The sequence below is a fragment of the Balearica regulorum genome, chromosome 30 (assembly GCF_011004875.1).
Source record: "Balearica regulorum gibbericeps isolate bBalReg1 chromosome 30, bBalReg1.pri, whole genome shotgun sequence".
In the NCBI taxonomy this organism is placed as follows: Eukaryota; Metazoa; Chordata; class Aves; order Gruiformes; family Gruidae; genus Balearica; species Balearica regulorum.
Window position 1 is genome coordinate 187,751 of NC_046213.1, and position 21,602 is coordinate 209,352.

Genomic DNA, 21,602 nt, shown 5'->3' on the forward strand with positions numbered 1-21,602 from the left:
CCTGCTTTTCCTCGCAAGCGGCTGGGGGTACCTGAGGGGACGAACGAACGCCGGGCTCCCTCAGGGAAGGGCGGGAAAGAGGGCGTAGGCGGCTTCCGCGCATGCGCCTCCCTGCGGGCCGGCGGGCGGGGCTTTCCCGCCGTGCCTCGCGCCTAACGGCCGCTGCGGGCGCGCGGGGCGGCCATGGCCGAACGATCCGTGAGGGGCTGCGGGGCGGCGGGGAGCTCCGGGCCGGTCTCCGTCCTACAGCGGCCGTCTGGTGGGTCGGAGGAGGAGGTGAGAGAGCTGTACGGGGCTGGTTCGGCTGAGGTGGCCGCGGGGAGGCGTCGCTGTTCAGCCTCGTAACGGGTTTTTTTTTTTTTTTTTTCCCTCAGCGTTCCCCCCGCGGAGCCCGTACTGCGGTGGAAGGTGGTGTGTCAGGTAAGGGCGGCGGCGGGCCTGCGAGCGGGGAGGGCCGGGCCGGGCATCACCCCCGCCCACCCCGGCTGTGCCCGGGAGAGGGATCTCCGTGCTGGAAGGGAGGACCGGAGGCACCGGCGGGCCTGGGAGGCCGTGGACCGGTGATCCAGCCATCGCCCCTCGGTGCTGCTGTTGCTCCGAGCTAGAAAGAGCGCAAAGAAACAGGTTGAGTGGTTCTGACTGCCTGAGAAAGACCCTTTCCTCTCTTTTTTTTTTTTTTTTAACCCTGCTAATGTGTTGGTTACATCTGTTTTACTCAGAATCTGACCCTGGAGAGAAAAAAGCGGATCCTGAGCAATTCCTAAAGCTTGACGTAACTGCTGTTAGCAAGAACGTTAGTCCCCGTGAGACAACCGGAGCGGCTATGAGGAAAAGATCCCACGAAAGTCCCAGCGTCAGGAAAAGCCCCCTCGGACCCAGTCCCAAGAGGTTGTCTCCCTGGAGAAGCAGTCCCAGGAAAGACCAGGCATCGAGTTCTTTTAACTTGTCCCCGAGACAGCTCGTCGCCACTCCTCAAGCCAAGCGTCGCTCGTGGTGTCGTTCGAGCCTGAAGGGGACAAAACGCCGAAAATCTCTGCCTCCCGTTCACCAAGACGTCACTGGTACGTGCTCCGCTTCTTCCCTTTATCAAGTTCTCTCGAGAAACTTGTAGGGCAGCCTGCAGCAAGTTGAAATTCGATGTCATGGCATGATCTTTAGGGTGGTCGCGGTCTAATCACGTTATTCCAAATTAGCAGCCGCTCACGTCCGTGTCGGCAGTGGGCTCGAAGGTCCGGGTACTTGAGGATGAAAGGAGCTGCTGCGTTAATGGCTTCTGTAGACGCTGTCTCTGCCATTTTTCTTCTGTGGTCAAGCCTTAAGTGTGACTTTCCTTGTTAAGAACTCTGTTTCTCCCTCTTTTCCCTGCTCCTTCCGTATCCTGCGCTCCTATGCAGCAACAGCTTTTGGTGTCTCTCAGGAACGTTTCAGCCCTGTGTAACTTGGTGTGAGTGTGGTTGTTCTTAAAATGATTTTGTTCTGACTTTTCAGAATTGAGCAAAGCAATTAGCCTGGATCTGCCAGAGATAGACCGGCTTTCTCTGCTGCTGTTGTCCAGTTTCCAGGTAAGATCCTTTCAAAAGTGAATTATTTTTCTCTTGCCTTTCTTCTGCCACCGAATGCACGTTCTGATTTGTATAACTGAGCTGTGAAATAACGTGTGAGGGGAGGAGGGACTCCTTTCTCCGCCGGTAACGAATCCTCCCACGAGCTTTGTCGTACCGCTAAGATGTTCTTTTCTATTTTCTCTTAGTTTTCGGCACAGAAGCTCGAACACGTCTTGAAGGAGACAGACGGCTTTAGCCCGGAGGCTTTCACAGCTAACGGTAAGGCGTGATACGTGTGTCAAAGAGGGTAATCCCGCGCGTGGCAATGCTGACCCTTCCCTGGCCGCCTCTCAAAGTGAAACCGGGGTGGGTGCGGCCAAAAATACGGGAAGGATGTTTTTAAGATGCTGTGCGCGACCACAGTTTCTGGGAGGGAAGACAAATGGACACGCTAACATAAACGGTGGCCACAGAGATGAGTTATTCCTTTAGAAACGGCGTAAGTGCTAACGAGAGCGACAAGGAATCAGACCAGTATCTGCAGTTTCTCACTATCGCTGATTTTCTAAGCAGCGGCTACGAGCGTTGTTTCACCCCGTTTCGTTTTGTCTTCGTCTCCAGTGCAGTCGGTTTCGGAAGACCTGAAGCGATACGTGCGGAAGCTGAAGCGAGACGGAACGCTGAAGAGCTGCGTAGAAGACCCTAAAGGGTAAGGACTCGCCGAACTCATCCCTCGTGGAGCGCGAGCAGTGAACCCTGTCGCTTTTTGGGGGGGAAAAGGGGCAGTCCGGACGCAACGCGTACGAGGACCTCGCCCTGCCAGCACAAACCTTCCTAATCCCGTTGTGTCAGAATGCTCTGGGTTCATTTAAAGGTTTTAATTAGCTGGCTTCCCTCATCCAGGAGAGTGAAACTTTTAAATGGGAAAGAAACAGCGACATTATCCCGTTGTGCACCCGCGGGATCCGGAGAGGGGAGTGGTTCATAATTCTCAGGCAGACCAAACGGGATTTTTCCCAATAAATGAATAAATAGCTACAAAACCCACGGGTGTACGCGCGCGGGTAATTAGGATCGTGTCTTTGGGGGGGCGCGTGTAGCTGGGGGTGTTCCGAGGAGGCACCGGGGAGACCTTATAGCGGCCTTCCGGCCCTTCGGAGCGACTCCGGGGGAGTCGTGGGGCAACGGTTTTAAATGGAGCGAGGGGAGACGGAGATTAGAAACTTCCCGGCGAGGGTGGTGGACGCTGGAGGAAGCGTTCGTCCCGTCCCTGGAAGGGTTCAAGGTCGAGCTGGAGGCTGTCCCTGCCCACGCAGGGGCTGGAGCTGGAGGATCTTTACGGTCCCTTCCACCCCAAACCGGCCCGTCGTTCCGTGATTCCGGTTTTGCTTTAGGGCCTGCCCGGTCATTAAATTTGCGGAGTAGCCCCGTTGACCTGCGGCTACCGGGATGTTGGGGGCCGCCGGCGTCCCTGGGCAGCGAACGGCCGTTATCGTGGCGATCCGGGAGACTTTTCTCACCCTTACTCTGCCGTTCCAAGCATTGGGCACCAAACGCTCCCCAGAGCCCTCTGCCACGCGCGTGCGGAACGCGTACGCCCGCCTGCGTCGCGCTGACGTCGTATCCCTGCTTTAGGACCTTGCTGGACTCGGCTTCGGATGAGTCGGTGGCCCAGGTGAAGGAGTACATCGCCAGGTGAGACCCCCAGCACCGGAGCGGGCTCGGACGCCCCTTCCGAAGGCGTTTGGGCGTACGGAATCCCCGTCAGCCGTCGTTCCTCGGCGGGAGCGCCGGCGTTCCGGAGGGATCTCCCGTCGAGATCCGTTCCCTCCCCTCGCTCCGCAGGTTCGCTGCCGAAGGTCGGGCCTGGGATCAGCTCGCGCTGCGCTACCAGGAACGCGCTGAGGAAATGTCCAGGTGCGGGTGGCTTCCCCCCTCCTCCGCCCCGCCGGCTTCCGGCTGTTCGGTGGGGAAAAGGGAAGGGGGAAAAGGGAAGAGGAAAGGGAAGGGACGGGCGGTTTGTTCCGCAGGCGGCTGGAGGAACGCAGGAGGAGCCCGGCCGGGGCAGAGCCGCTCAGCTCCCTCCGGACGTCGCAGGCCGGGGTCCTCGGCACCAAACCCGACTACCAGCAGATCCTGGACGAGCAGGGGCAGGTCCTGCGCTGCGTGGAGCTTGCGGTGAGCCGAGGGGAGACCTGCCGCCGCGGGCGGGCGGGGGGGGAGAGGCCTTTCACCGCCGATTTCACTCTTTTTGTTGGGTTTTTTTTTTCTTTTTTTTTTTTTGGGGGGGTTTCTTTGGTTTTGCAGCTGGACGAACTACAGCAGGCAGCGAAGGTGCTGCAGGCCTTCGGTGAGGACAGCCGGCAGTACCTCCGGTGCCTGTCGGAGCAGCTCGGTAAGCGGGAATCCCTGGGGGGGGGGTGTGTGTGTGTGTAAACCTCCGTGGGGGCCGTTAACGGGGGTTAACGGGGGTTAACGGGGGGTTCCTCCCCCCCCTTCCAGCCGCGAGGACCTTCCGCCAGCTGGAGGACTCCCCCGTGCGCAAGCTGATCGCCGCCCCGCCGAGGAAGACGCCGGCGCCGGACGGCTGAGCGGGGCGGGGGGCGCGGCCGGTGCTGTCGGTCAATAAAGGCGGGGGGAGCCCGGGACCGGCCCGCTGCGCCGCTCGGTGCTCGCTTCCGGGAATTCGGAACCGGCCGTCGCTCATTGGTTAGCTGATGCGTCGCTCGGAGCGCGTCAGCCAATGGTCGCGGCCGTAGCCCGCGTTGCCCCAATGGTAGCGCATCGGCGGGGGGAAGGGGGCGGGGTTTCGCTACTCCCGGGACGGAAGCGGCGGCCATGGCGGCGGCGGAGGCTCCGCTCACCGGCCTGGCCTGGGCCGCTACGCCCGAGGCGGCCCCCGCCGGCTGGACCGCGGTGGGTGGACGGGACCGGGCTGGGCCGGGGGACGCCGCCGCCCGGTTCCACCGCCGTGTGACGCTCCGTGTGCCCGCAGATCACCGTTACCGTGGAGGGCGCGGCGGCCAACCTGGGCAAGGGCTTCGGGCACAAGGGCGGCGGGTACCTGTGTGTCAGCACCGGCGGAGCCCAGGTGCGGCGGGGGAAGGGTTGGGGAGCCGGTCCCGGAGGGCAGGAACCGGGGCGGGGTGTCAGGGTCCTTCCCCGGGCCGGTACCGACGTCCCGTCCCGTCCAGGCGGTTCCCGGGACCGTGGTGACCGACGTGCAGGTTCTGAGCGACCGGAGCCCGCAGCCCGCCGGCTACACCCGCGTCCCCGAGTTCCCGGAGCCTCGTAAGTGGGGAGCCCGGGGGGGCCGGTCCCCAGCTCCGCCCCGGTCCCCCCGGCCCGGTCCCCCCGGCCCGGTCCCCAGCTTCCCCCCCTCCCATATCCCCGTAGGAACCGGCCTCTCCCGGAAGAAGCGGCTGTACGTGAAGCTGCTGCCGCCGGACACCGCCGAGACGGCCGTGCTGGACGTGAAGCTGAGCTCCAAGAGCAAAGCCGTCCCGCAGTACCTGCGAATAGGGTAGGGGGGCCCTGCCCTCCCCCGCCCTCCCTTCCCGGTAACCCCCCCCCCCCCCCCCCCCCCCCGGCATTTTCCGTGGGTTTTTTTTTCCAGGGAAATCGGTAACTTTGCCATCTGGTGTAAAAAAGGGCCGGTTTCGCAGTCCGGCCCCCCGCCCGTCCCCAAACCGCGGACGATCAGCGCGGGCCTGAAGCAGCTCTCGCTCCAGCCCCCCGACTCCGACCAAAAGTACGTACGCGCTAATTATTATTCTTATTTTCTTCCCCCCCTTAGTCTTACCTGAACCAGTCCAGGACCGGGAATAAATCCTGCCACTGGTGCCACCTCGTGGTTTCCACTCCCTCACTCTGCGGCTCGTTAGCATCTCACCTCCAGCCACTAATTAATTGTGATCTGCTACAGGTCACCCGCGGCTCGATGCAGCGTCAAACGTGCTTCTCAGCACGAATCTCTGTACGACACCTCCAACATCTACGGCCTCTCGGGTAAAGCGTTTCTTCGGCTGGACTCAAACGGGGAAGCTGCGTAAAGCAAGCAGAGCCGTAGTTAAGGGGCACTTTAAAATCACAAGTTGGTTCACGCACAAGTTGTTCCCTTTAAAGACTGGAATTGAGTGAAATTTTAAGAGTTTCGTTAAAGACTTCTCCCTCCTTGAAAGTTATTCCTCGCTTAAGACGTCACTGATATCGCGCTCGGCCTCTTGCCCGGGGTTACGGGGTCCCGTTGCGCCCAGCTGCTTCGCGCAGCGGCCACCGGCGCCATTTCAGGGCAGCCCCTGCCGTGGGCTGAGGGCTCTCCCTTCTCTCGGCAGCCATGGACGGAGTGCCCTTCACCCTACACCCCAAATTCGAGAGCAAGCTCAGTTCTGGCAGTACCGTGAGTCGTCCTTTAAGCTTAACCTCAGAACTAGGCTTAAGTAGAAACACGACACCTTTTTGCCTTTTTTTTTTTTTCTTTTTTTTAGGCTATCCTTGCAGACCTGACTGTGAAGTCACTCGCTGATATCGAGAAAGAAGTAAGCGAGCCGCTTCGGCGCACGCGCCTCTTTTGGGGTGTGTTTTCTGGATTTCTCAATACCAGCCTCTTGTCCTGACCGATTATTTTTTGTTTTCAGTATGATTACGCTTTTATAGTCGAAAGGACGGCCGCCGCCAGGCTCCCGCCCAGCGTCTGTTAGCACCGGAGTCTACCTCGAGGGCGTTAAACCGCAGCCAAACCGCCCAGAGCTCCTCTCGCTCTCTCTCTCCGCTTAAATTTCAGGGTACCTGAAGAAACGCAATCGATATCTGATTACAGCAATTACCTAGGGAGAAAAATAAACGCCTTTCTCTTCTCACCTGCCAAAATATTTTTGTAATGGTTTTGAAATACAGAGCTTCGGGGCCGGCACCTACAGCAGCACAACGTAGGGAAGTCCTTGGCAGCGTTTGTTCTCCTACGCTTTGCCGTCGCTACGCCTCTTTATTCCGCGCGTTAACCTCCCGCAACGGTGTTTGAGGCGTTTCTGTTGCGTACGAACTCCCACCCCGCGGCCTCACCTTTAATTTGTGGCTGTTCTTTACTCCTGCGCTCGGTCTCATTGTCTACTAAAAACATCACAAAGCTTTTTCAGCCCCACAAAGGAAATTCCAAACACGTTTCAAAATACAATCGATTCTGATTTTAGTTACCAAATTCTGTAAAGGTTTCCTTAAACGTTAGGGCAGTACAAAACTCCCGACGGTTGGTGGTACGTCCTGGAAACATTAAAAAGTCAGGTCTGGTTTCACAGAGGTGGTTTCCCACATGATTTGGAAGAAAACTTCCCCGCGGCCTGTTTCTGAACAGGATCAGTTATTCTCAAAAGAATTAAAAGATGATTCTTGTGATGGCAAAACCGACGGCCCTGGGGGGTGCTGGCCTTCGTCCGGCGCTGCTGGGGGCGAGGACCTCGCGATCCGGTTCAGGAAGGCACTTTAAGTTTTGCGCTCCCCAGCAGAAACTGAAGAATACGGTCCACTAACAAGGCGAGGAAGAAGTCAGCCAGCAACACTTCCGTGATCACGATCTTGAACTAGGAAAACGAACGCAACCCGTTAGTCCCTCTCCGTCCTCTCTTCAGGTACCCTGGCCCCCCCCCCACAAAGGCTCTGCCGCAACTGCCCAGCTCGACCTTGACCTTGACCTCCTTCCTTTCACAGCCTGCTGTAAAAAATGGCAAAACTCTAAAAATGTCGCAGCAGGCTGTGAAAAAAAAAATCCCGCCACGCTTCAGCGGGATCGCTACGCTGTGCTCCGAGTTAGAGCTGTTCAGGTAGGCAGTGCTCCCGTCAGCTGTCACCTGCCTGACGTTTACTACGAACTTTATTCCTCCAGAGCTCCCGAGGACAAACCGAGTCCTGTTCTGCCACTGGAAACTGCGTAAAATTCGGTACGGAATCACGGAATCGTGTTGGTTGGAAAAGACCTTTAAGGTCCGAGTCCAACCGCTAACCCAGTGCTGCCACGTCACCGCTAAGCTGCGTCCCTCAGCACCACGACTACGCGCGTTTTAAATACGCCCAGGGATGGGGACTCCGCCGCTGCCCTGGGCAGCCTGTTCCCGTGCTTGCCAACCCTCGGGGTGAAGGAATTTCTCCTGTTCCCGTGCTTGCCAACCCTCTGGGTGAAGGAATTTCTCCTGTTCCCGTGCTTGCCAACCCTCTGGGTGAAGGAATTTCTCCTGTTCCCGTGCTTGACAACCCTCGGGGTGAAGGAATTTCTCCTGTTCCCGTGCTTGACAACCCTCTGGGTGAAGGAGTTTTTCCTGTTCCCGTGCTTGCCAACCCTTTGGGTGAAGGAATTTTTCCTTCTCCAGACCCTTCCCCACTCCGCTGCCCGTCTCTGGACACGCTCCAGCACCTCAATGTCCTTCTCGGAGCGAGTGGCCCAAAACCGAACACACAACTCGGGGTGTGGCCTCACCGGTGCCCAGTACGGGGGGGGACGGTCACTGGCCACACCGTTTCTGATACAAGCCCCGATGCTGTTGGCCGCCTTGGCCACCTGGGCACGCTGCTGGCTCCAGCCGCTCTTCCCCAAGCCTGTAGCGCTGCCCGGGGTTGTTGTGACCCAAGTAAAATGAATTTCATGCCGTTGGCCCCAGCCCATCGATCCAGGCTGTCCAGATCCCTCGTTAGAGCCTTCCTGCCCTCAACAGACCAACGCTCCCGCCCAGAAAAGGGAAGAGAAACGCCGCCGGCTCACCTCAGTGGGGATTTCTACCAAGCCAAACTGTTCGTTGAATTCTGGCGAAGAGCCCGTGAGAAGACCCACGATGGCGAGTCCTGAAAGGACGATGCTCCACAGTAACGGCTTGTTCTCCTGTAGACTCTCCATGAAGGGATGGCCCTGAAACACAGCGGGGAGGATCTGTGAGCAGAGGCGAGGCCGCGCACCTTCAGACTAGGGGACGCGGAGCAATTCGTGGGAGTTTGGGACACGTGGCTCGTTCCAACTAGGTGCAAAAAGAGGGAGTTTTTCCCCCGCAGAGCACTGACACAGCGTAGTTTGTGCTTAGAGAAGAACATTTGGTTTGTATTATTGCACCTTAATTACAAAATCGCTTCTCTGGTGCTGCTGGAGACGCGACTTAAACGTGGCTTGCCTTGTAGTTGATAGCAAACGTAGCCATCTGCATTGCCATCGACATGATGTAGACAGTGCTGTTCACAAGGCTGGGCTCAAACTCCTTGTACAGATCCACAAACTCCTCCTGTCTGAACGAGAACAAAGCTGGAGATCAGCGGGCTCAGAATCACCCGTTTATTTAAGCTACGGTTTATTTAAGCTACGGGCAAGTTTTGTTGGGCAACAGCAGTTTGTTCCCAAAATTTGGTGGCTCCCAGTAGCGGCAGCCCCGCCTGACACAAGCGGAGCTGCAAGCACAGGTAATAATTGGGTTCTTTTTTCACAAAATAAAAGGCAAATAGAAAAAAAAACCCGAGGGTTTTTGTCTGGTTTTCTTTATAAGCTTTCCAGTACTCCACCTCACTGGCGTTATTTCCATTTCCCTTTCCCCTTCCACGTTGGGGACAGCAGACACGGGAACTGCAACGTATCACAGACCGCATTCCCACCGGCTCCATCGCCTCCCTGCCGTGCCGAGCTGCCCGCCGAGGCGCTCGCCGTACAACTCAAAAAATGCTTTTTCTGAACGCGTCTAACGCGCGGAACTCCTAATGCTCGGCAAAGAGACGAGGGAGGCCTCTCCTCACCCTCCTGCTTAGCAGCATTTGGGGAAAACGTGCCGGTGTCGGAGGAAGAGACGCTTACTTGGAATCGCTGCGCGCCTGGGCGCCGTGGTACAGGTAAACCAGGCTGAGGAAGTGCACGAGGAACTGCAGCAGCACTGTCAGGACCGTGTAGAGGTTAAAGATGTTTGGCAGCGGGCGTTCCTTGGAAAGCGTCTTCAAAGGCTGGGAGAGAAAAGCAAGCAGGGTTGACTTGAATGGTTCTGATCATCTCTAGGCAGTTTTCCAGCAGAATCTAATATTCCTGTTTCGTAATATTCCAGCATTGCGGGCCGTTAACTTCTTAAAATCAACGGCTTTTTTTAGAGAGAAGCACTCCTTCAGTGACCCCGATGTGACCGACATCGACCAGCCGCTGTCCCAACGCACTTCCCTCCCCCTTACCTTCGACCTGGAGATGAAAAGGAAGCAGCCAGCCAGCAGCAGACCCTGCAGAGTTGCCTGAAAATCACTAAACTTGACCCCTTCCAAGTAGAGGACGCTCTGGCTGTAAGCAAGGATCAGGGCGTTCAGGGCAAGGATCTTGAACATTTGGAGCGTTGTCACTAGCGTGCAACGACCTTGCTTGATCACGTGGCAGACTAAGGAGCAAGAGGAAGCAGCGTTTGGAAACAAAACAGGTTCTGGGGCTTCGTCCCTCAGCCCTCTCCTTTTCCGAAGCAGTACGGAGGGAAGCTAACCCCTCACCGCTTGCGTCCCCGCCCAAGAAACCCCCGCAGGGCTGCTCCACACAAAGAGCTGGCAAAGCCACGGGTCTGGGGGCGTTCGTTACCACCCCGCGCCCTCCGTCCTGGCTTCTTTCAAATCTAGAGTCATCCCGGACGCACGGAGACGCACGCCAACTGTTCAGCTCCCTCCGTGCACTTACTGCACTGAATGGAAGACAGCTTGGAGGTAAAGGGGGCTGCGATGCTGGCATCACCCAGCTTCACGACTGGTACACGCTCCTCTTCCAAATCCTTCAGGACCTGACTGATCCGCTCCTGCAAGAGAGGAAGATACAAATTCACTCCTCGTTATCACAACCGGGAAGAAAGCTGATCTCCAAGGCGAGGCGGAGAAGCCTTCACGCCCGCAGCGTTAGCTTGACGGCAGGCTGGAAGAGCTGCGCCTTCTCTGCCCAAACCCACTCTGTTATTTCAGGATAAGAAGCTGAAAAGCCAGTCTTTTCCCAGTTCTCATGAATTTAACAGTAAACCAGAGGAGGAACAAAGAGCAAGGATAAGTTAACGGGCTTTTAAACACCTAGTTACCGACCTTCTGGATGGCGAGCTGTTCCTCTCTTTGGGACATGACTCTGTGCTTGGCACCACGGGACGTGGGCTTCACAGTCCCGCTGCCCACCGACGGCAAAGCAGGTCTCCCGTCGCTGGGTCCATCGCGAGTTCTCTTCTTCCGTTCGGGAAGTCTCTCAGGAGCATTTGCCAGCAGTGCCACTCCTGTGGGAGCGTAAAAGCATTAGCTGCAGGGAAAAAGGGCTGTAAATCCCTTTCCCGGCAGAGCGTTTCCACCAAGTAGGGATCCCAACTGCTATTTAGACCTGGAGTCAGGTGGGCAGGCGAGTTACGCAGGGACTTCAGAGACGTTACGCTTGCTGAAGTAAAGCTTAGGAAAAAAATAAATTCATTAGGAAGAATATTTCTTCCAGGAAAATGTGTTTGCAGCTAATTCCCGTTGCCTGGTGTGCACGCAGCGGGTATTCCGCCGGCACAGAGATCCTTCTTCTCTATGTCCGTTTATGCCACCAAACCCTGTTGGTCAGATCGATCCCAGCCCTCAAAACACCGGAGAAACGCTGGGTTTGTTTTTAGGAACGCTAACCAAACCCAGAGAGGGGCACGGTCAGAGCCCTGCACGCGGACTCACCCACATCTGCATGTTTCAGAGCTCCGACGTCGTTGGTCCCATCCCCACACATCAGCGTGACGTAGCCCAGGCTCTTCAAAGTCGTGATTACAAACTCCTGCAAAGAGAAAGGCGCGGTGAGGACTGGCAGCCTGCGCGTCCCGCTGCGCTGCTGGCTGGGTTACGCGTCTCGGCCAAGCGCTTCTGTCCTGCAGGAACTCGCTGGCTTCACGCCCAGGCTCCAGAAGCGTCACCTTCAGGCTCTGTTTTAGGAACGCAGAGCTAGAACGGGCCAACAGGCTCCGGACTCTTTAGGATAACAACGTGGCACATCCTCGGCTCTGGTTCTTGCTTCCTGCTGGCTTGGATATCGCGAGAGGTTACGCTGCTTTGTCAAAACAGCTTTAATCCTGCGCTAGCACCACGGGAGCCCTGCTGGGAACGCTGCTAAAATCAGGTTTCACCAGTGAGTGAAGTTCCTCACCTTCTGCTTTGGCACCACTCTGGCAAACACCTGGATGTGCGGTATGAGTCTCAGCAGCTGCTGTCTGTTCACAGACTGGAGATGAGAGAGACCTTCCCCGGTCACGCACAGGTCGTATTGCTGCGTCAGCTCTCGCAAGGAGCTTGGCAAGATTGGAAGCACGATAGCACCGTCGATGGACTGCCACTGCCAGCCGGAGCCTGGAAAGAGAAGCAGCTTGCCATCAGCACGTCCGCGAGGTTTTCGGAGCTGGCAGAGGAACGTATGGAGCTTGTACTCCAAGGCAGAGAAGAGAGGGGCAAAGGACAGGGGGTTATCCTGGAAAAACGAGTCGTTTCCTTTATCAGCATCAAGCAGCAGAGCTTAAGAGCATGCGGCTAACTTTCATACAATGCCCCAGCAGGGCTTGGGCCGTTGTTCTCCAAAAGGCAGAAGAGTTTCCTGCAAGGGATGGGTTACCTTTGCTCACAGGAGGCTGCAGAATGAGGGTGCGTTCCCTCTGGAGGAAGTGTAGCTCCCGGGCCACGTGGCAGGCAGTGAGAGGATTGTCTCCTGTTATCATCACTACCTGAGGGGAAAGCGAGAGGGGTCGAAAAATCAGTTCTGGGTAGATAAGCAGCACTTCACAGCGAGTCTTCTTGATGCTGAACTGACTTCCGCCTGGTTTCGATGCCGGTGAGATTCCCTGGGAGACGTAGCTCTCTGCGGCGCCCCGCAGGGCAAATCCCACCGCAGAAATAACATCACATCTACAAGGTCTCCCGGCTTTCACCACGGGGAAGCCTTTGCCCTCGCTCCACAAAGGCTCCGGGTACTGCAATTCCACATTCCAAACACCACGGGTACCAGTAAGGCTAGGACGCTGCCGACGCTTACGTGGTGCGATGCATTCTGGATCTCCCTGATGACGGATTTGGAGTCAGCTTTGAGAGGACAGGAAACCACAATGAATCCGACGAATCTAAGATCACGCTCCAAAGCTTCACGCTTCATCTCTCGCACCTGCCAAAGCAAATCGGCAAAGAGAGCGTTACCTGCTGCTTTGGAGCAGCAATCTTGTTTTCCAACGGGTGCTTCCTTGCAACCAAAGCATCAGTAGAAACACAAGTGGTGCTCCGAGGTGCACAGAGCAACCCTGCTCTAGAACAAAGGCTGCTTTGGCACAAAGCTACACAGAAGCAGCCCTGAAAAGGGGTTACGCGTGCCCATCCCCACGTAAAACCAGGTTCACAGCCAAGAAGTTCGGTGCTACGCCTCTTCGGGTGTGACAAGGAAAGAACGGACCCCGCTTTACGAACAGGGAAACAGAAGTATCGAGCAACGACACACAGGAATTCAAAACTGGGAGCACAACGCCGAGGGTGCCATCTTCCCAGGAGATCCAGATGATAAAACCAACACGGTTACAGCGACTTTAGGCAATCGCATCCCCAAAAGGGTCCCACCCCTCCTCCCTGCTCACACCAGCTCCCTTTTTGTTAACGGGAGCTCGATTGCAAGACTTAATTAAGACAGATGTACCTGCTGGTGAGTGAGGTGCCCCAGTTCTTTGTAGCCAAGGGCCAGCACTCTTGCCCCCTCATGTGAAATTTCCGTGTGGAGAGCGTGATAGTTACTTGGGCACTGAGACAACTGGAGCGGGTGCGGGGAAAAAGCATCGTGTTAATACAGTTTCGAACACAATTTGGCATTTCACGCTAAATATGAAGACGGGGGAAAAGAGGCGCCTCTGGGAGGGTCCCTCACCATCAAGGGCACAAGAGGAGATCCTCCAGATTTAGCCCTCCGCTAAAAGCAACAGGGCCAGGAACGCACACGGCGAGGTATTCAGATCTCGCTGGGATTCGACCGAAACTCCCCAGCGGGGTTAGTTTTCAGGCACGGGTTCACCGCGCCGTTTCACAGGATGAAATCCCTACGTCGTTCAGGTTCCGGACTCGGCAGGGACAAGCAGAGGCGTAAGGGGACGAGCACAAGCGCTAGCGAAGGCCCTTCCTCTCCTAGAGAGATGCGCTCACCATTTTGTGCAGCGTCTCTGGGGCCCCTTTCACAGCTGCAATGTAACAGAGATCAGTCGAGCCGATCTTCTCGTACGACGCCAAGACAGACATTCTTTTCAGGGCACTGGCAAAATGAAAGCGCTGGTGAATTTTCAGTCCCTGAGTTTTAATACTTCTGGGGAAAACTTTCTCATCTGGAAACAAACAGATCAGGAAATCCTGAAAGGTTTCTCGGTATCAAAAGCGACATCCCTCCCTTCGGGTCCCAGAGGAACCCACAGGTCACCGAGATCATATGAGTTCCCTCTCCTTAGACACAAGCATACAGAGCTGGAAAGTCTCGCGCCGAGAATTAAGGGATATAACTGACCAGAACGCCTGCGTGCATGAATACGAACAGCCACGCAGCGGGCTGAAGGTGCCTTTATAGCATATTTTATTATTACAGGTAAAAACCCAGAAGCAAAAACCACAACAGCATGGGTTTCAGTGGGAAACGTATACAATATTTCTGGAGGATTTCCACTTTAGTTACCTGTGCGCGCGAAAGAAAAGAAAGCAGAGCAGAAAGCCCCCAGAGAGACACGTTAAAACCCACGCTGTCATGTCTTCACTACTGCCATCGGCGCTAGTCGCACCCTGATTTTACTGAGTCGGCGCAATCAGAACTAAGAGACGCCACCCTGAGCGTGCCAGTTGCAGAATCCAGCACCTGCAGCCCCGAGAACGGACTTTGAGCGTTTGTTGTCCCTCAGACGTGCACGGTAAGGATTTCCACTGCCCCAAACCAGTTCCTGGGATCGCAGCAGATGGGATTAACGGTTGAACTTGATGATCTTAAAGGCCTTTTCCAGCCAAAACGATTCTATGAATTCCCTCCTTGCAGAAAGCCGGCATGAGGCATAGGAAATCTCCACAGGCAAGATAATTTCAAGCTCAGAACTGACAAAACCAGCATCATCATCGTCACCTCCCACAAAAAAACCACCCCACAGCCCGCAGCGTATGGACACAGGGCTCAGGTATCATCCGGGGAGGAGTTAGAATCAGGTTTTACCTTTGGTCAGGGTCCAGTCCACAGCCATCAGCATCGCCTTCTCCAGGGGATCTCCCACCAGCGTCCCATCGTCCAACTGTACCAGCGAGTGGCAAGTAGCAATCGCTCGGTGGGTTTCTACAGGAATGTCGGATACCGGCGTCACTTCCTTCCCATCCCTGCGGCGTAAAAAGAGAGCGCCCGTGTTAACAAGACATTATCTAGACAAATTCTGGAATTTTTCCCAGCTAAAAATTCCTACTCGAATACAGTAAACAGCGGAGCTTCTCATGGTGAGATCAAAGCCATAGGGAAATCTGGCGCTGCCTCAACTGCAAACAGCGCCAAAGCCCGTAATTTTTTTGCCAGTCCTCCAACGCAAACTCGATTCAAGCAGAACGCTCTTCCCCTGAGAAGAACAGAGTTAGGTAACCGTAGAATCAAAGGGCGAGACGTCTCCCTGCTGTGGCATCCAGCCTTCACGCACAGTTCGTTACGGCGGCGGAACGAGAAGGTAGGATGCTACTGCATCTCAGTTAGATAAAACTCCAATGCAAGAAGTGCCCCCAGACAATTAAATTCACAACTCCTGAGCCCATCAAGTCTTTTTCTAAGCATTGTTGCCAGAGAACCCCCTCTCCTTCCAGCTCAATCCACTTCTTTCGCTCTCTGAATGACAGATTATCTTCTTGTCCCCTCTGGAACGTGATTTCACTTCTGCCTGAGGAGTTCCCAGCCCCCGAAGCCCAGACCACGGCAAATCATACCACGAAAATCACCCGGGACCCACCTGAGCCCAGCTACTCCTCTCACCACAAGGTGATCGCTGGTTAACGTGCCAGTTTTGTCAAAACAGCAGACTTGAACTTTGCCTGCAAAGGGGATGCGGAAGGGCTCTGTGCAGTACACATCTAGAAGAGAGGAGAGGGCGTTCTGTGAGAGAGCGGCTACAGCAAGGCCAGGCCGGGATGCTCAGCGGCTTTAATCACGAGACAGGAGCTACCACCACGGTGCTCCACTGGAGTTAACGAACCCCAAACTCCCCATTCTGAATTCTCGTGGCATCTGAAAGCAGAAGAGTCACCAAGTTGTAGCAGTGACGTGGTCCGACACAGAAGTCATTGACCTTCCCATTCCGTACGTAGGAACCTGCTCAACGCCGAACCGCCGCGCTGTGGAGCGAGCGGACTTTCGCGTGAATACGTTCCTCCTACGCTTGATTTGGGATCCGCTTCAAAGCGCGCAACTCAAAAATCTTTGGGGTTTAGACCCCCCCGCCATACACCAGCTCCAAAACCCACGCCGTCACTGCGCAGAAACCGAGGACGCTACAGGAATTTCACCCTCGTTTCCTCACCAGCGTCCCCGCAGTTCCAGACGCGAGAAAGCAGTTCTATCCTTGCGTTCAGGCGTGGTACTTACAGAGCTTGGCCAAGGCGATGAGGGAGGTGTTGACAGCCAGAGAGAGCTCAATGGGAAGTTCGGGTGGAACGACGGAAGTCAGTATTAAAGTACACTCCAGGAAGAGCTTGTAACGGTTCCTGCTGGGGTCCTTGGTGCCTGCGGAATGAGAGGGGAGACCCGTATACCTCCTCATCCTCAGACTGCCTGCCCCACGGAACTAAGCCGAGTACCACAAAGAAGCTCACCTACCTAGGAAGGGCTGTGGGAGGGCAAGAAAAGCATCCAGAATGCAGTGTGGGCCCCTACACTCAAACACTGGCGCAGCCCAACCCAGCTATTGTAACTCTCTCAGAAATTACGTCAACTGTCCTTCCCACAAGCTTTGGTACAAGTCCTGTGTAGAGACCTGGAAGAGGCAAGAAGAAATCTCACCTTCAATCCAGACGTATGCTGCAGCAGCAATGGCAAAGACCAGCAGGAACAGGATGAAAATGAAGGTCTCTAAGTTATTGGCTGTCACTCTCTTCACCCCAAAGAGGATTGTACGTAGCAATTTCCCCTGAGAAGAACAGCCTTCAGTGCAAGAAGCTACCTCTGCAGCATGCAGTAGCTTGTTAGAAATACGTATGAAACCCAACTTTAAAATTACACGCTGGGGTTTTGGTGCCAGAGCCTGAAACTTATTCCCATTTCTGTAATTAATCTGTTAAAAAACCCAAACCTGTGACTAAGTCACTTAAGTCGACGATTTCTTTGAAGCAGTCTTCAAATGTCAATTGAAAAAAGCTCACGTTCACATCTCCAGTCTCTACAAACACGCTCAAATCCCCTTTCCCAACAATTATCGTTACAGAAACAGGGATAACCAGGAGCTGTAGCATATACACAGTGCAGCCAGTCACAACAGGAACCCTGAATCCCGACTCCCGGCCTTCTGCATCAAACAGAGAAGAGACCGACCTTATTTATCCCTCTCCCGCAAACCAACAAGTAATCTCAATGCCCCGATTTACATTTCCCCACTGCTGCGGTTCCTAAGGATTTCCTCACAGCGAAGCGCCGAACGACACAAACACCATCGACAAGACAGAGGCGAGAAGGCACGTTCGCGTCTTACCTGAGACGTGTTGAAGCCGGTCCTCAGAGCGTACGCCACACACCCGTTGTCGACAGCTAGAACGGGAATGAGGACAGAAACCCGAGTTTCAATCTTTTACAGGCTTATCGCAGACAGAAAACGCTGGAGACGCCCTCTCAGAGGGAATCTGCGCAGGTACGTACGTTTCAGTCCTGTGCTGGCTTTCTGGGGCGGGATGTGCTGCACCACTTTTGTTCCCCCAAATATGATGTGCAAGCGGGAATCTGTCTGCATGTCCAAGACGTGCTCTGGACTGAGATCCTCCACCGGCTCCTGCGGGACAACGTTCGGTCTCAGAATCACAGCTGTATACAAGTACACTGAAAATATTCTTTCCCGCGAGACGCTCTCGGCTTCGCTTCAGCCAAAGGTGGCCTGAACTGAATCTTGACCTTAACCCGCCGTTCAGCTCCTGATCGGTCTGGGTTTAGAGCCTGGCACCTGCGGAAATTCTGGTTTTGGGGGACTAGTTCACTCTTGGCACACTGAATTCAGCAAGGGAGGCTCTGCAAGCACTACTTTATCATTTTTAAGTCACCCACTGGCACAAAAAGAAGGAAGATTCAGGGTTTTGAAGCGCTTTACGCTCGTTCCTCCTCCCACCTCTACCCAAAGGAATCCAGACTGGGGAATGCGTAGGAGGGCGATGCCAGGCCCACACGACGCAGTTCAGACCCAGAGGCTGGAGACGTCGCCAGACAAAACAGATATTTCTGTTTCTCATTTACCGGAGATCATCAATCACTGATAGGGAGCCGATAACAAACAGACCAGGTTGCTTGGGCCAGCATTCACACACAGAGATTAATTTGCATTCACAAATCCCGCAGTGCCTTAAGCATTGGGGTTTTTTTTAAGTTTTCCAGGTTGCGACAAAGGGACGAGCTAGAGGACGTTTCACAGACCTTCATCTGCGGCACAGACTCTCCCGTCAGCATAGCTTCATCTACAATACACCTCCCACGTAACAGCAGCACATCACACGGCACTAGATTTTCATGAGGAGATCGGCCTGCAATTAATACGTTAAAACTGAGAAGAAGCTCAAAGGCAGAAGTGACTGTTCAGCTATTTGTCTGCCAGGGAACAGCTCTCCTTCACGTTAGCCGAGACGCAGGAGATTCCTCAAGTTTCAAAATTGGTGCCAGGTCTAGCACAGCACAGACCCGCTCAGAATTGCTGAGAGCCAAAAGGTTTTGAAGGTCATTAGGTCTCTATCGAGACCAGGAAAGTTTAAAACCGCTTAGTTCTTATTGCCGTTCAGGCTGGGATCGCATCCTGGGGTAATACAACCTCAACAGGGAGAGCAGGGTCAAGAGAGATCCGCCCTTTCCACGCTAGGAAGATACTCTCAGGAGGAAGGGAACGCTTCATCTTCACAACCCTACGCTGAAGAATCTGACGCTGATTTATCTAGGTATTTCCCTTGCCAGCGGGTCCAAGAACCTTGAATTGCGACGCCTACGAAGCAAAGCCCTCAAAAGCACCGTTAGGTTTTTACGCCTCACGCAATTCACCGCGCAACTGAACGCGCCGGAAAGAATCTGATTTTAAACAGGCTTTTGATTACAACCATCACGCAAGTCATTACCAATGGAAACGATATCCCCTGGAATAATCTCATCGCTGGAAATGGGGCGCCACTTGCGGTTTCGGTAAACCTGTAGGGGGAAAAAAAAAAAAGAAAAAAAAAAAAAAGGATTTTAGAAGCCCTGCACGCGCCAGAAAAGGATCAGAGGAAAAAGGACGGGGAAAAGGAACGGCAAATCAGCTAAAAGACAGCTACATGAAAAAAATTCAAGCACAATCCTCTCTGGTTCCAACTACCTGGATCATGTACGGCTTGTTGCCCATTTTTCGAATCTCCGACATGTTTCTCATCTGCTGCTGGACCAGAGAAGCTTCAAACGCAACCAACATGGAGAGGGTGAAAACGCTGTAATACCAGTACTCATCCAGGCACCACAGACCCACACAGAACACCTGCGGGGACGACACGACGCAGAAATTACTCTGATCTCCCCCAGAAAACAAAAACCTTCAGTTTCTAGGATTTTTAATTTTTCTTTTAAGCTAAGTTGGTACATATTTAATTGTGGGAAGCCAGAAAAAACAGAGAATCGTTAGGGTGAAACAGGGTCATTCTCAGAAGGAATATCAAGTGCGCAAGAACGGCACCTGCTCCCCATTTGAGAAAGCTGCCAGCTGATTTATGGCTCTCGAGCCAGGATTGTAAGGAATTCTCTCATTTTTTTTTAGCACAAAGAAGTATTTACGGCTCTTTCTGTTTGTTCATTTTACCTGAAAGACGAAGAATGGAGCCGTAGCTCTTTCTTTAAAGAGCTCCAAGAACTCCGGCACCACCATCTCAGCCCTGGGAAAAAATTGAATCCTCATTAACCAAAACGTTCCAGATTCTCAGCAAAAGCTCAACCCAAAAGCCACCCCGCAGCCTCTGGGCTCAGACCAGGCTGTACTCCGGCACGTCCACAATCTCTCTATTTTCAAATACGTTGGTTCAATTAATTTATTCTGTGCAATTTGTTTCCATCTATAGCCCAGCCTGGAGAAAACCCCTCGGTCCAATACTGTTCTCTGGCCTTAAAGGAATTTGAAACAAGTGCCGGGAGTAATTGAAATTTGAAAAACAGGACTAGGACTGGAAAACTTACTTGTTTGTACCGTATTTCTTCTCAGCTGCTCGGATATCTTTGTCCTCCTGATAGCCTCGAGCGTTCTGGTAGTAACAAAGGGGATGTTCCACGGGGAAAGCTACAGGAAGAAACTGTTTCTTGCCGTCTATCTGATACGAGTATTTGATTTTCTGAAACTCAAAGGAAAGAGCCTCCTGCCCATCCTCACCCTGCGGAGAGGGGGAAAAAAACCACCAATATCCAACCAGTTGAACGCACGGCAAAGGCTTCGCTCCACACGTAATCTGGCCCGAAGAAAGAAAGAAACCCCAACCCCCTACAAATTTAGCTATCGCACGATTCCGCTTGCGCCGCACGCGCCAGGAAACACCCTGCAATCTTTAACGTCCCCGCTTTTCGCTGGCTGCAGCTGATTTTCCCCTAATTGCCGTAGTTAAAAGGTAATAAACCGCAGGCCGACAGCGCGACGTAGCAGTTCCGCGGCGCGCGACAAACGTCAGTCGTGCTCCCGACGGCCGTTACCCTTACCTGGTCTCTGTGGAGCGGCACCAGTTCTGCCGATCCGTTATTTGGGGTTGGCACGACTTTAGCCAATGTGGCTTTTTTAGGACAAGGTTCCTGAAACACAAACGAGACGCGCTTCGTAAAGCCGATCCTGAATTTCAACGAGTTGGGAAGGATCCTCGCCGGATCGCGTTAAGACAGGCGGAGAAACGAGCTCTTTGCAGCCGGGTGCTTTTGTTAGAAGCAAAGACGTTCCGATTATCGCAATCCGTCCCCAAAATCGTCCCCCACCACCGAAGGAAGTACGCTCAGTACGTCACTCGCAGTTCAGACGTATGCAGCTGCCGGTAAGACGCGGTTACGACGACGACGACTGCAAAACCGGCAACCAGCCGGTCCGTCGGCAAAAGGGAAAGGATCGACGGAAGCAACGGCAGTCGGCCTCTGCCCCGAACGCTCGACTCATCCCGGGGCATCCTGGGCGCAGACACACGGCCGGATGCCCCGAGACAGCAAAACGCCCGCGTCTCCTCCCGCCCCGCCAGCACGCAGCCGCGGGCAGGTAACGGAAGGAACGTTTCCGTGCAAAGCGTCTCCCTCACGCCCCTCTCCCCCATCTCACCCTCGCAGAGTTTCTCTACGTGGTTGCTGCTGCTCTGCCACGTCGCAAAAAAAAAATAATAAAATAAAATCGTCGCCCCTAAGGAGACCCAACGCCCCCGGGGCAGCCCCGGAGGGGTCTCCAGCGTGACCGCCCCCACCGCAACCGACAGCCCCAGCGACTTACCCGGACGCAGGTGAGGGCGCAGTGAGCGTGCACCGACCACAGCCCCGAGAGCGCCGTCAGTAAATGGACGACACCGATAGCGGCGAGAGCCAACAACGCGGCCTCGGGGGGAGCGGGCCCCGGGCCCGGTTTTGGGCCGCTCTCCTCCTCCGCCGCTTCTCCCCATGCAGCCCAAACGCGCCATCCCCACAGCCACAACCAGGCCGGATAGAGCCCCGCTACAAAGGGTAACACGGTGCCGTGGAGGAGCCTCGGCCGTCGGCGGTACAGCGTCACCGACGAGACCAGCTCGTCCACGGAACCCGGAGCCGGACCGGCCGCCGCCATCTTGCCCACGGACCGCAACGATCCACTTCCGCTTCCGGCGGAGAGGTCCGGCGCTTGCGCAGTGCTCTTTTTTGCGTCCCGGAGT

The 21,602-nt window shown here is 54.8% G+C and overlaps 3 protein-coding genes across 5 annotated transcripts; 2 read left to right on the top strand and 1 right to left on the bottom strand.

Annotated features, from left to right (window-relative positions):
• The first annotated feature begins 118 nt into the window (after window positions 1-118).
• DSN1 (DSN1 component of MIS12 kinetochore complex) lies at window positions 119-4,253 on the top strand. 2 transcript variants are annotated; one of them, XM_075738182.1, is made up of 11 exons: window positions 119-276; window positions 375-420; window positions 720-1,061; window positions 1,489-1,562; window positions 1,751-1,823; window positions 2,166-2,253; window positions 3,180-3,239; window positions 3,390-3,461; window positions 3,575-3,722; window positions 3,852-3,939; window positions 4,047-4,253. In XM_075738182.1, exons 1-11 carry the CDS (start codon window positions 184-186, stop codon window positions 4,133-4,135), a joined length of 1,173 nt encoding a protein of 390 aa, XP_075594297.1. In that variant the 5' UTR covers window positions 119-183; the 3' UTR covers window positions 4,136-4,253. The 2 variants fall into 2 exon arrangements, with proteins under 2 accessions (XP_075594297.1, XP_075594298.1); XM_075738183.1 differs by lacking the exons at window positions 119-276; window positions 375-420 and adding an exon at window positions 484-624 and having other exon boundaries at window positions 4,047-4,209.
• On the top strand, window positions 4,236-6,413 carry MVB12A (multivesicular body subunit 12A). Of its 2 annotated transcripts, none has more exons than XM_075738190.1 (9): window positions 4,236-4,460; window positions 4,540-4,635; window positions 4,739-4,835; window positions 4,941-5,052; window positions 5,161-5,295; window positions 5,470-5,552; window positions 5,879-5,943; window positions 6,032-6,082; window positions 6,182-6,413. In XM_075738190.1, the coding sequence occupies exons 1-9, from the start codon at window positions 4,383-4,385 to the stop codon at window positions 6,242-6,244; spliced, it is 780 nt and encodes a 259-aa protein (XP_075594305.1). In that variant the 5' UTR covers window positions 4,236-4,382; the 3' UTR covers window positions 6,245-6,413. The 2 variants fall into 2 exon arrangements, with proteins under 2 accessions (XP_075594305.1, XP_075594304.1); XM_075738189.1 differs by having other exon boundaries at window positions 4,239-4,460; window positions 4,941-5,067.
• Window positions 6,414-6,704: 291 nt separating this feature from the next.
• On the bottom strand, window positions 6,705-21,547 carry ATP13A1 (ATPase 13A1). The gene is made up of 26 exons (XM_075738179.1): window positions 21,191-21,547; window positions 20,428-20,517; window positions 19,918-20,108; window positions 19,547-19,619; window positions 19,073-19,228; window positions 18,837-18,906; window positions 18,151-18,257; window positions 17,389-17,518; window positions 17,225-17,280; window positions 16,540-16,666; window positions 16,126-16,263; window positions 15,494-15,614; window positions 14,725-14,882; window positions 13,686-13,861; window positions 13,189-13,299; window positions 12,544-12,669; window positions 12,127-12,235; window positions 11,668-11,867; window positions 11,205-11,301; window positions 10,596-10,777; window positions 10,207-10,321; window positions 9,723-9,919; window positions 9,361-9,503; window positions 8,693-8,804; window positions 8,293-8,436; window positions 6,705-7,120 (listed from the first exon to the last, which is right to left on the bottom strand). The coding sequence occupies exons 1-26, from the start codon at window positions 21,515-21,517 to the stop codon at window positions 7,010-7,012; spliced, it is 3,567 nt and encodes a 1,188-aa protein (XP_075594294.1). The 5' UTR covers window positions 21,518-21,547; the 3' UTR covers window positions 6,705-7,009.
• Between the last annotated feature and the right edge of the window lie 55 nt (window positions 21,548-21,602).

Excerpts from the sequence above, each read along its gene's own strand:
- DSN1 (XM_075738182.1), top strand. The coding sequence starts at position 184 with ATGGCCGAACGATCCGTGAGGGGCTGCGGGGCGGCGGGGAGCTCCGGG. Across the intron at positions 1,062-1,488 it reads CGTTCACCAAGACGTCACTG|AATTGAGCAAAGCAATTAGC; the intron begins GTACGTGCTCCG and ends CTGACTTTTCAG. Across the intron at positions 3,462-3,574 it reads CGCGCTGAGGAAATGTCCAG|GCGGCTGGAGGAACGCAGGA; the intron begins GTGCGGGTGGCT and ends TTTGTTCCGCAG.
- MVB12A (XM_075738189.1), top strand. The coding sequence starts at position 4,383 with ATGGCGGCGGCGGAGGCTCCGCTCACCGGCCTGGCCTGGGCCGCTACG. Across the intron at positions 4,836-4,940 it reads CCCCGAGTTCCCGGAGCCTC|GAACCGGCCTCTCCCGGAAG; the intron begins GTAAGTGGGGAG and ends ATATCCCCGTAG. Across the intron at positions 5,553-5,878 it reads CAACATCTACGGCCTCTCGG|CCATGGACGGAGTGCCCTTC; the intron begins GTAAAGCGTTTC and ends TTCTCTCGGCAG.
- ATP13A1 (XM_075738179.1), bottom strand. The coding sequence starts at position 21,517 with ATGGCGGCGGCCGGTCCGGCTCCGGGTTCCGTGGACGAGCTGGTCTCG. Across the intron at positions 12,670-13,188 it reads GGCACCTCACTCACCAGCAG|GTGCGAGAGATGAAGCGTGA; the intron begins GTACATCTGTCT and ends TTGCTTTGGCAG. Across the intron at positions 8,805-9,360 it reads CAGGCGCGCAGCGATTCCAA|ACAGGAGGAGTTTGTGGATC; the intron begins GTAAGCGTCTCT and ends GTTCTCGTTCAG.